The sequence below is a fragment of the Euprymna scolopes genome, chromosome 7 (genome assembly GCF_053919585.1).
Source record: "Euprymna scolopes isolate OS-2025 chromosome 7, ASM5391958v1, whole genome shotgun sequence".
Taxonomy (NCBI): Eukaryota; Metazoa; Mollusca; class Cephalopoda; order Sepiida; family Sepiolidae; genus Euprymna; species Euprymna scolopes.
This window is the reverse complement of record NC_136488.1, coordinates 24,155,691-24,168,918: the sequence shown is the minus strand read 5'-3', so window position 1 is coordinate 24,168,918 and position 13,228 is coordinate 24,155,691. Positions and strand designations below refer to the sequence as shown.

The 13,228-nt window shown below is 34.3% G+C and overlaps 1 protein-coding gene across 4 annotated transcripts in view; it reads left to right on the top strand.

Annotated features, from left to right (window-relative positions):
- The window catches only part of LOC145279651 (uncharacterized), a 71,612-nt gene that overhangs the window by 21,138 nt on the left and 37,246 nt on the right, over nt 1-13,228 (top strand). The window contains exon 3 of one of the 4 annotated variants that reach the window (XM_080130880.1): nt 2,272-4,017. The exons of 2 other annotated variants lie outside the window; for them this stretch is intronic. In XM_080130880.1, the coding sequence (XP_079987006.1) occupies nt 2,272-3,837 (1,566 nt within the window). In that variant the 3' untranslated portion in view covers nt 3,838-4,017. Of the gene's footprint in view, nt 1-2,271; nt 4,018-8,853; nt 10,656-13,228 lie in introns of those variants that run through there. One more of the 4 variants, XM_080130884.1, reaches the window with a different exon arrangement.

The window sequence follows — 13,228 nt, the reverse complement described above, 5'->3', positions numbered from 1 at the left end:
TAATCAATTGTCAAAAAGATGATGTTAAAAATATGGTGTTTGAAAGGATATTTTCTGCTAAAGATTACACAGGTGTAATTAAATTTACATAAATTAAGTGAAACGGCGATGACCGAATAAAATGCTCTTCTAGTGTGGCTACAGTGTCAATTCCGTTCCAAGTGGGCGTTACAGGAAGTTATAAATGGTTATAGAATAACAACCGAAAAAAAATATTATTGGTTGATGATTTGGGATCGAGAAGAATCAATTCAAATTCTCGTGCATGCATCTCCCTCCTAGCAACCAACCATCTGTAACTTTCACCGACAATATGTTATATATTCACATCAACCGGCCATTCAAATGTGCTTTTCAATCTATATAGTTTCTAAATCGATTTTTATCACTGGTCTATGATATATACACACTGATAGCGAATAAAAGACATCTGATCTATAAAAGTTATTTTGGTAATTTTCGCTGACAACAGTTTTCGATTTAGTTATGACGAGTGATGACATCAGTCCAGGTGCGTGGGTGGTGTGGATGTTTTGGCAATGAAGAATATGTATCAGCTTATCCTCGCTGTGTCGGACTGTTCGCTTTCTGTTGTGCCGATTTATATAAATATTCTTTCAACCTGAATGTTTACTATTTCCCATTGTCTATTGTTCTAATCCTTTGACCGATATTTCTGGGGTGATTATGTATTCCAATAGACAAAGCCTCGTATTCGTCAAATGGAATTAATTTGCGTGTGTGCAATCCATCGAATGCCTCTCTTCCTAGGGTCACCTGCCAAATATCCAACAAATAAAGATATATTGTTATATATTCGTATGCCAGTGTGTCGGCATTCTTTTAAACACGACAGAAATACAACAACAGAGCTTAAACGACGTTGACCCTGGACAGTAGTAAATGCATAACCATTTGGGGATATCAAGCACTCTGTTTGGGAGGACGGCGTATTCTTTCTGTAAATAAAAGTCAGATTTATAAGCACGTTCTTTGATACAACGAAATAATTATTTCAAAATTCTGGTCTCAGAAAAGGCTCTCTAGAGAGTGTATGCATTTTTTTTCCATTTTAAATCTCTCGCTACTTCTTTTTTCCTCTTATTCACCCAAAAGAAGGTACCGTGCCACTTGGATGTAAGGGGTTTCTATTTCGGCTCATATCTACAGGGACTATATGTGAGGAGTTGAGCAGCGAGATGTTTATTTACATTACATTAAAACAGCGAGATATCTGTTTACATTACATTTAAACATCTGCGTTTTAGTAGTCAGGGAAGCAGGAAATCTAGTGTAGCAGTTCGGGGGGAAGAAACTTTTAGAGTAGAAGCCTTTCTGGCATCTATGGATCCCTACAGTGAAGGGATGGGATTTTTCTGCTTCTTGGGTTTTTCGGGAGTATTTACCACATATTTATTATTACTAGTGTTGGGACGATTAATCGAAATCGGAATCGGGAATCTTTTGAGCATTTTTGGATATCAGAATCAGTATCGGAATCTTTTGAGCTTTTTTGGATATCAGAATCAGTATCGGAATCTTTTGAGCTTTTTTGGATATCAGAATCAGTATCGGAATCGGAAAATAATTATGTCTATTGTCTGATGCCAAAACGATTCCTTTAATTATCATTTTGAATAAAATCTTACTCTGCTGGTGGTAGTAATAATAAAATAATTAATGTTTATTGACTGAAACTTTCAGTAAAACTAAAATCTATGGATCACCCCATATACAAATGTGTTTTTACGTTTTAGAAATTATATGTACATTTAAGATGTGTGTTTTACGGTAATCGAGAAAAAATAACCATTTTATGGTTAAATATTTAGCGATTTACAAAGAATCGGAAGCGGAATCAGTAATTATATCGGAATCGGGAATTTAGTACGGAATCGGTAATAGAATGTGAAAAATGTTGGAATCGACTCATCATTGATTATTACTCGTGTCAAATAGTCAGATCGAGTATCCATCTTGCAATATTTCGGAAATTACTTCTTTTCGTCAGGCGTATATTTGCCTTTCATACGTGCATGTTGGGTCAATTGTAAACTGGACAAATTCTGCAGAAATTGGAAATTAATTTTAGATATTTAGCTTATTTTAGTAATATAGGCTAGTGTTTGGTACTCAACATTAGTCATACATTTTTATAATATTCAACCTTATTTTTTATCTTTGTATTCATAACTAATCCTCGTTTGCTTATTGTTTTAGATTTTCTGCGGTCTTGTTAAAACGGTTTGATACGATTTTTTCTTATTTTAGGAGCTGCCCAACCAACTGGGATTACTGATAAAACTAAAACACTTGGACGTTTCTTATAACAAGTTGGTCACTTTGCCCGCCTCTGTCATCGGTTGGGAATATGGCATGCGATATCTGTCATTCAAGTCGAATAAACTCGAGAAACTTCCTGCTGACTTCGGTACAATGAAACGTGTCCAGACAGTTGACCTGTCGCAAAATAATATTACCGAGCTTCCAGACAGCTTCCTCAATATGGTAGACTTAAAAGTGCTAGACCTTTCGGAAAACGCACTCGAATCTATGGAATTCATCTCTCCCCTTCGGAGTCTTGAACACCTCTCATTGGCAAGAAATCGTCTGAACGGCGTTCCAAAAGACATATGTTTACTTCCATGTATAAATTCCTTAGACGTCTCTGGTAATGACATTGAATTTCTCCCATTTGAACTCGGCAAGATCCGAACGCTGAAGACGCTGAAGATGAGTGAGAACGGTTTGAATGTCGTCCCGAGAACCCTAGGCGAAAGTCAACTGCTTCGTTGTCTAGTCATGTCGAAGAACAATTTATCGGAATTCATGGATACGACGCGCTTTTATGCACTCGAAGAGCTTGACCTCTCGGATAACACTATCACACAACTGCCGAAAAATATAGAATCCCTGAATTTTTTGCGGAAGCTTAATCTGGCCCGATGCAACATCGGAAGCATAACGCTACCAAACACTGTCACTCACCTTGACCTGTCAGAGAATTCGATTACTCTTTCAAGTGTGGGATTTAAGCCAATTATAAATGTACACGGGGATAAAAAATGTATCGATAGTTTAACTCATCTCAATATCAGTGGAATCGAACTAGAAGAAGTTCCAGAGGTCTTTCGACGTTATAAATGGCTCGAGAGTCTTATAATGGATAACAACTGTTTGAAATCCATCCCAGAATTCCTATGTAAAATGCGTAATCTAACTGAACTCAGTGTTAGCAGTAACGAATTGACGGCGTTTCCGTCGTCTATTGGAAACATGCGTGACCTGAAGATCCTGAAAGCATCTCAAAACCAAATATCTGAATTCGCTGAGGGCATTGTCAAGCTGGATTATCTAACACGCCTGGATCTTTCCCATAACAGTATTTCAGAAGTACCAGCCGGGCTTGGAAATATGAGAAAACTCTTATACATGGATTTATCTCACAACAAAATCGCCCAGTTTCCAGGTGAGGGCGAAGAAGATGTTATGGCGTCGATGAGGGAGCTTATGCTCTCAAACAACCAACTCGCAGAATTCCCTCCGAGCTTTACCTGTATTTACCGTATGCGGAAATTGGATTTATCTAGCAATGACATCCAGGTTATCCCGCATGATATCTCCGATATGCTCAGCCTTGAAGAGTTAATACTACGTGATAATCTCATCACTTCTGTTCCGAAAACCATTTGCCACTTGTCGGCCATGAAAGAGTTAGACTTGTCGGACAACAAAATAACTACTTTCCCTCCCGGGCTGGATACGCTTCGAAAGAAAGGGGTCTCCATCAAGAACAATAACCAAGACGTCCACAAGAAAAGAGAGATGGAACAATAGACAACTCGACCACACAGACTGTTAGCATTATATAGATAAATATCAGCCAGAAGTTATGACTGCTGCTTTCATACAAACTACAAACGCCACGGGATTTTAGAGGACCCGTGAACTGTTTGCGCAGTATTTATGTTTATGTATCTATAATATTGCTAAACACATTTCTAATTTATGACCTCATCCATTTTATGTAATTATGCATATTTATTTTTTCGTAATTTTCATTGGTTTTCTATGCTCTTTCTCTCTCTCTCTCTCTCTCTCTCTCTCTCTCTCTCTCTCTATATATATATATATATATATATATATATATATATATATATATATATATATATATATATATATATATATATATATACAGGAAGTCCCAAAAGACGCTGACGGATTTGAAATTTAAATTCAACTGAAAGTACCACTACGATAAATATCGACTCCTTGATGATGCAATGACTCATGACGACTTTAGTAGAGTAAATCTAGATGCTCTGACATCTTTTTTTGCTAGTTTGATGCTTTTATTGTTCAATCTTATATTTGATTATATATATATATATATATATATATATATATATATATATATATATATATATATATATATATATATATATATATATCGCAATCATGGAGGGAAGACTTAAATTCATGATTAAAACTTTGAAAATAAAGTCAACGGGGTGAAGAGAAGAAAAAATGGGGGAGTCAGCTGACCGGTTTCGCCCTCGATTTATCAAAGCTGTATCGAGTGATTTGTTTTGGAGGAAAAAAACGAATGGGAATCGAAAATCTGTACAAATAAAATCACGTTGCGTTTCGTTGTTTGGAGAAAAAAAATGGAGGAAAGCGTTTAAATACAGCAACGTTGTATTACTAGAAGATTCTAGAGACTAATCACGCTCAAACCCAAGAGGCATTCCTTGTTTATAGAGGGAAGGCCTTCTCAACCGAACGTGAACAGTCTCCAAGATCTTTAAATGAAAAAAATGAGTGAAGAGAACATGATTAAAAAAGAGTTTGTGCGAAAGTTCGCTGCACAAGTTCTTTTAAGATGGTCAGTAATTGAATTATGTATGCATTGGCAATTACGTCTGTTGTTAGGTATGTCCCATTTCTGCTTTTGGTAGGTGCGTGTTGTTGGACTCTTCCATCCAATCTTAATGTTGTTCAACCCATATAGTTGACACTGCAACTACATTCAAAATTGTAAATTACATTATTATTATTATTATTATTATTATTATTATTATTATTATTATTATTATTATTATTATTATTGGGGAAGTAGAACATCTTTTCGATAGGATGACATTAACGTTCTCGTAGAGGACACAACACACACATTTGAAGCAAAATAAGAATTTTGCACAGTTGAGCTGATTGGCTTTACGAATTTCTCACTTACTGTCCCCAGCCAAAGTAAACGCAGATATACCGGACATTTATTAGCCGTTTGAATTTTAGTTACAGAAGACTTCGCTATTTTCCTTTGCATAACTGACCTAATAACATCCAAAGGATACCCATTTTTAGATAGGGTATCACTAATTATTTAAAATTCCTTATCCAATTTTGATTTGGAGCAGATCATAATGGCACGATGTGTTAGGGTCAAAATTAAGTTTATCTTACGTTTTCGGGGGGGGGGGGGAATCTTAGGGTGTATAGAGTCCCGTGAATGTAGATTTGCGGTATATTGATGTCAGGTAACTGGATAGTGTTTTCGTTATCAATACATCGAGGGAAGCTATGGACGAGTTAGACTCCCCTTCGTAAGTATAATGTAACGCGGGATGCATCTTATTAAGTAAGGAGAAAAAAAATTATTTGCCTCTTTTTTGGTTATTGAAGAGGCAAAATGTGTCGTCCACATAGCGAAAATAGATCAAGGGTTTGATGGGTCCAGAGAGCAATTGCTCTTCATGAAAACCTACGAAAATATTCGCCATAATCGGGCCCAAAACTGAGCCCATCGACACACCTTCTATTTGCCGATACATTACATCGTTGAAACTGAATTCAACAGATGTAGTGGAAAATTTTATCAGCTCAACGAATATACTTTCAGAAATGGGAGGAAGCGATATCTGCCTACGATATAAAAAAAATCTGTACAGATATCTATAGTCTCTGAAATCACAACCCAAGTAAACAGGTTGCTGTCATAAGAACACATAAATTTATTTAACTTAGACCTTTGAATATATATATATATATATATATATATATATATATATATATATATATATATATATATATATATACTTTATTTATCTATATATATATATATTAAAATTCAACTGAAATATATATATATAGCAGTTCAGCCCGGCTTTGCTCGGACCCTAAGTGCTGTTTATATATATATATATATATATATATATATATATATATATATATATATATATATTAAAAAGTTTCCAGGTAACCTACATCTAAAATTTCAAGTGTTTAGACCCATAATTACCGGAAATGTTTGGTAGAGTCTGCAAAGGTCAACTCTTTCAACTTTGACCTCTTGGCAGCGAAATTTTCGCCCAAAACCTAATTAAAAAGCTTGCTGCATGTCTGAATACCCTTTATGTAAAATTTCAAATGTTTACACCCAAAATTCCCTGAATATTTTGCTAGAGATCGCAACGGCCAAACCTTTTGAACTTTGATCCCTTAGTAGCCCAAATTTCCGCCTAAAAACGATTAAAAAGTTATCTCTATGTCTGAATACACTATATATAAAATTTCAAATGTTTAGACCAAGAATTGACTGAATATTTTGGTAGAGACCGCAGAGGTTAAATCATTTTAACTTTGACCCCAATTTTGATCCCATAACATTTATTGTTTTGGCTTAAATCAAATTAAAATTTTGATCCATAACCAAGTAACCTACATGTAAAATTTCAATTGTTTAGACACAAAATTGGCGAAGGAGTTTGGTAAAGTTTTCAAAGGTCAAATCATTGAACTTTGACCTCTTGATAGCAAAATTTCTGACCAAAAACCGATTAAAAAGATTTTTCCAAATCTCAATACCCCTTATGTCAAATCTTGAGTCTGTAGACTGAAAATTTACAGAGCAGTTTGGTAGGGAAGTGTACACACACAGACACAAACAAAGAATTTCACTTTTATAGATATACTAGCATGGGTGCCCGGTGTTGCCAGGGTGTTTGGAGGTGTATGTTGAGCAAAAAAAAATGGTAGTAGGAAGGCAGGCTCGAACCCGTACCGCAAAGGAGGAAAAGAACGAGGAAAAAACCTGACGCCTTTGCTGTTCGAAAATATCGGCGAAAAAAGCGACCCCCTGTAGAAAAGTGTCCAGTTGAATGTGAAGATAGTAATTTTTTTAGCCAATTTTTCGATATTTGTCGTCTGAAAGGTCGAACTTCAAAACGATACTGATCTTGTAAAAATCCGTCACTTCTGTCGAAGGCAGACATGCAAACATACATACATACATTTATATATTGGTAACTCAAATTTTCGACCCAAACAGATTAAAAAGCTTGCCCTGTCTCTGAATACCCTTTATGTAAAATTTCAAATGTTTAGACCGGAAATTGTCTGAGTAATTTGGTAGAGACTGCAGCGGTCAAATTTTTTTTTAACTCTGACCCCTACTATGACCCCTCAACATTTATTGTCATGGGCTCAAATCAAGTTATTAAGCTAGATCCATGTCCAAGGAATCTATATCTAAAATTTCAAGTTTAGACCCAAAATTGTCGGAGGAGTTTGGTAAAGTTCTCAAAGGTCAAATCGTTGACCCCTTAACAGCCAAATTTTTCAAATCTCAATACCCTGTATATCAAATTTCGAGTCTTTAGACTTAAAATTGACAGAGTTATTGTGTAAGGAAATGTACACAGACAGACAGACACAGACAGACAGACACTTTTACTTATATATATATATATATATATCGTTTCCAGATTTAACAACTAGTCCTTTTACTTTTCTAAGCTTAATCTTAACTATTTTACTTTTCATGCACGCATTTTTCTATGTAATTCATGATTTTTCCAGACTTTACTTTAAAAAAAATCTTTTTTACTCACCTTTGTGTTCAATATCATACGCATTGTAACCAATCCATAAAAAATTATTACCAACTTCCTTAATTAACTGAATAAAAAAATCAAATAAAGACGTAATTAAGTAAATAAGCAAAAAGAAAGGACAAAAAAGAGAGAAACAGAATTAATGGACGACGTCGTAAGCGAACTATTATTAGTCCTAACACGATAAAGAGCATCACTTTAGTAAACTTTCTATATATAACCCAAATAAGATGGCAGGCGAGCGACATTTCAGCTATGATTTATGAAGATGTCGATGGCAAAAAAGTTGCTATCGTAACCAACAGCCAATCAGAAGAAATCGTCTCTAAAACGTCAATGTTGAAAAGGTTGCTATGGTAACCAACAGCCAATCAAAAGAAACCGTATATTACATTCCTTACTAATTCTGAGGACTTTTGAAGACCAGCAATTTTATAATAACTTTTTGTTTTAATGAACGAAAATTGAAAATTTTTAATTGAAAATATAGCTGAGAAGGTGAACTATGAACTATAAAAATTGTTTGAAATTTGGTCGCAAAATGAGTGAACGGTGAAACTTTAAAGCAGTTCTAAATGAATAAAATTAACACTTATATTGGACCCAATATCAGTGAAACACTACCGTGTTTGAATATTGGGTCCAATATAATATAATAATAAATACGAAATCTGCATTAATCAAACTAGCATATTTAAGCGTCTTTTACGACCGGGCAATGCCAGGCGAACTGCCGGTAAAGAAAATAATTCTGAAGTATGTAATCAACTTTCCAAACAGTATTTGTTACTATGGAAACTACTAACATCTTAGCTTCTTCATCTCTCTCTCTCTCTCTCTCTCTCTCTCTCTCTCTCTCTCTCTCTCTCTCTCTCTCTCTCTCTTTCTCTATGTCTCTGTATTCTCTCTTTCACACACACACACACACATGCATACATACATACATACACACATACATGCATACACACACATACATACATACATACATACACACGCACGCACACACGCACACACACACACACACACACACAGGTAAACACGTACCCCTTTTTCTTTAACAACTCAAAATAATATTTAAATACTATTACTTTAATTCAATTCTGAAGCATTTTCACTTCGTATGCAGCTAACTTATATCCATACTGACCGGACGAAAAAAAAAGTAGTTTTAAAAATCCCCATACTCTTGAAAATCTTCTTTTGTGCAACTGTTTACAACACTAATTCTAATTGATGATGACTGATGGCTTTTGGAAAGAAAGTTTCAAGTTTAATAAATTATACAAGCTGCTCCATTTAAAAGTAACCTGGATTCTCAGCTACGATATTGTTTGCGTCTCTGATCCCAGTATTTTGTTGTTGTTGTTGTTGTTGTTGTTTTTGTTTTGTTTTTTTCGTTGTTGTTTATCTCATCTCACGTGCATGCAGATAATCTCAAACAAGTGCAATCCTACTTCCACTGCTTTATTCTCGCTTACATTTTCCAGCTGGGTTCCTTTTAAGTGGGCTACTTTATATTTGCTCATTCGGAAAATACTGTTGATTTCATTTATAATTTTAATTAATTAATGTTAAATGCTCCATTAATTGATGTGTTCTCCGAAAAAAATTACGAAAAAGTATTTAAGAATACAATTTTAAAGCATAGACATCCTTAATAACAGTGGCGTGCAGAGAACTATTTTAGGGCAGGTGCTCAAGTGAAAAAAAAAACGGCGTTTCGGTGGGGCACAGGCCTATAACACATTCCTCTGAAAAGGGCACTTTTAAAACAGGAGTAAAAGAAGGCAGGTGCTTGGGCACCCCTAGCAACCCCCTCTGCAGGTCCCTGTTTAATAACGAAGATGAAAAAAGAAGAAATGTATATTTAAACGGTATTGGATTATTCTAAAACAATTTTTTTAAAGAAGAAGAAGAAGAAGAAGAAGAAGAAGAAGAAGAAGAAGAAGAAGAAGAACCTCCATACACACATGAGCTCAATGAATGTTTGCTTCTGAGATCGATCATTGTTTTTCGAACAAACTATAATCGATTAAATTTATGCGATTGCGGACGTGTCTATATGCCCAGAAGTGTCTCTCTATTTACTTTCATGCCCACGAGGGCAAAGTTATACACAAATTCGGTTTAAATTTAAGAAAATTTAGCTACCTAAAAATAGTCACTATGAATTAGGACAAAAAAATTAATAACGCCAGTCTATAATGTTGTTATTTCTTCCGACCGAAGATAGAACGGATACAGCACTTTGATCCTGCACCAAAAACTAGTATAACTCTGTGTGTCAAATAATTCTATCAATGTTACTGACACTCTAATCCACATGTTGCAATTTGTGTCATTAATGACTAAACTTGTTTTCCCATCAGAGCTTAATCGTGAATAGGGTGGCTAGTCACCCGGCAGAATAAAAATTGTTGACAAAAATCGAATGAACCTGCTTGTAGTTTCAACGACCATTTAAAATAATTGTTTTAGCGACGTACAATCGGCAGCCCTTTGATGAACTCAAGTTCCGGAATGCTTCTGTCGCCGTGGAAAGGGCACTGGTTGTCTTGGGTTTCTCCTTTTGCCGCTAGATTCGACGCTCTTTTCACTTTTGTCATGGGAATCCTTTTACGCAGCTCTCTGCCTTAACCCTGTTGTGAAATCTATCGGTGTCCTCATCTGTTGTGTTTGTGGCAGATTTTGTGAAACAAACGTTGAACTCTACAACCATATGTGAATTCATTGTAAGTGAAGTAACAGGCGACCGAGAAGAAGGTATGTTTCTCAATACTTATCTGTTTTTATCTTTTTTTAATCAAGGGTTTCACAAATTTTTTCGGCAAACGCCCCCTCCCCCTAGAACATTTGGATACCTACTACCGTCTCCTCCCTACTTGCATCCTTACATAATAATGTTAGTAGTAGTGGTAGTACATATTTAAAGTGAAAATAAATAATTGAATATTCATATAGTTTTGTCAACATTACAGGGAGTGATTCTCGAATTAATTTTTCCAATTAAAACAAGTGTGATGCAGCCAATTTCCACATAAATTGTGAATCCCAAAGAAAATGGGTTGAGAAAGACCTAGTAATGTTACTAGAAGCTCTCAGTCTTTCACCGACCCCCCCACCCCCCGTAAAAGATCTCAGGGACCACTTATATGATAAATTTGGTCACTGCCCATCTGAAGTCTCGTAACACCCCCTTCGTGGGCGGTACGGACCCCGTTGGGAAACCCTGTTTTAATTTGTTAATTATGCACGAAACTTTCTCTCTCTCTCTCTCTCTTTCTCTCTATTTCTCTCTATCTCTCCCACACACACACTCACTCTTTCTCTATCTTTCTTTCTTCCATGTAATGAGCTGGATATACTTGCAAACGGAGATTTATAACAATAATAAATAATTAAATATAAACAAAAATAAATAATTAAATATAAACAACAATGAATAATTAAATATAAACAACAATCTATATATTAATATGCTTGTCCGTACGGTGTCACATCATCATCGTCGCAAACATTAATTAATGAAACGCGTCATCATCATCGCAAACATTAATTAATGTGAATTATCTCCCTTTATTGTTCAATCTTTATAATTAAAAATCATTTAACCCTTTTATTTCACAAAACTTCCCTAACAATATATATATATATATATATATATATATATATATATATATATATATATATATATATATATATATATATATATATATGAACTGTCTATTTATGGTTCCGGATTATTTTAAAGACAATTATGCATAGAAGGTATCGTTCCATAGTTTAAATAGTATAGTATTTTACTTACATGTTTAACGATGTCTTCTGTTTATTATTGTAGTGAATACGGAACGCTTATTTTATTTTATTCAGTAATAAATATATTTTTTACATTTAACGCTACGAGTTCGTTTTTTTTGTTTTTTTTTTTTGTTTTGTTTTTTTTACTGTGCCACTTTATCTTTTCTTATATTTTTATTTACTTTTGAGTGAGCCTTACATAACAAAAAATATGTTTAGAAATGCATCTTACAAAAGTCAAGGATGACTTTATTGAATAAATCACCAAAGTCACCATTCGCAAATACACTGAGTAACTCAGAGTCAAAACATATTTTACGTCTTGTTCTGTTTTGTTTTTGTTTTACGGCATATCAATCCTTTTTCGTGTTATTTAATGCCGAATCGAGTAATTTTGTAACATTTATACAGCTTCACATTGTTTGCATAGTTATTATTTATGTTTTGTTTGTTTTATTTTGCTTCTTTTACAGGCAGTCATCATCTTCTAATGCCCACCGACAGGGCATACATATTTAAATACTATAAAAAATGGACACAACAATTTTTTTTTATATTTGTTTCATTACTTACGATTTAATTTATTTAAAGAAATATTTATTTCCTATTTAAAGATTTTTAGTATATTTTATTTAATTAAAGAATTTTTCCATTATTTTTATTACATTGTTAGGTGAAGTTTCAGAATAGTTAAAATCATATTAAACCATATTAAGAATGGCTTTCAGCATGATTCTTACAATAGCGGTATCAAAGATATTTTTTCCCTTATTTTAAAACAAATTATTAAAAAAAGATACAAGACCATTAAATTTTTTTTCATTAAATCGCTATTTAGGTGAAGGTTCAAAATAGTTAACCCTTCTCCCCATAACCGTTTTTTTATGCAGTGAAATACTTTGTTTCAATAATTATGGTTTAAATAAATATTTATTCCTTATTAAAAGATGTACAGAATATTTTATTTAACTGAAGAAATAGTTATTGTTCATACATATATTTTCCCTTATTTTTTTACATTGTTAAATGTAGTTTCAAAATAGTTAACCCCCTCCCCATATTAAGAATGGTTTTCAGCATGATTCTTGCAATAGTGCTATCAAAGTTCATTGAGAGCTGCTCAATATTCTGGCTTAATGGATCATTTAGCAAGGAATGAAGATGGTTATTCTAGTGTACCAGTTATTCTACCATCTACATTTACAGGAAGTCCTAGGAATCTACAACAGCTTTATCAAGATGCAATGGCAGTTTTCTGTGACCTATTCATTACTCACACGTGTAATCATAAACGTCCTGAAATATTAAACAACTTGGGGTCATCAGAACTTTCACAAAATCGATGTCAACAATGTCAACGTTTTTTTTTTAATTCACAGTCTGACTCCCAAGAACCTGCTTACTGACCACTATTCTCACTCCAAGCAGCTGATCGACGTCCCCGTCACCGCCTCAATCATCACCAGCACTTCCTGATAATATCAACAGCATCAGTTACGGTCGCATTGACCTTCAATAAAAGTTTAAACTAAAGT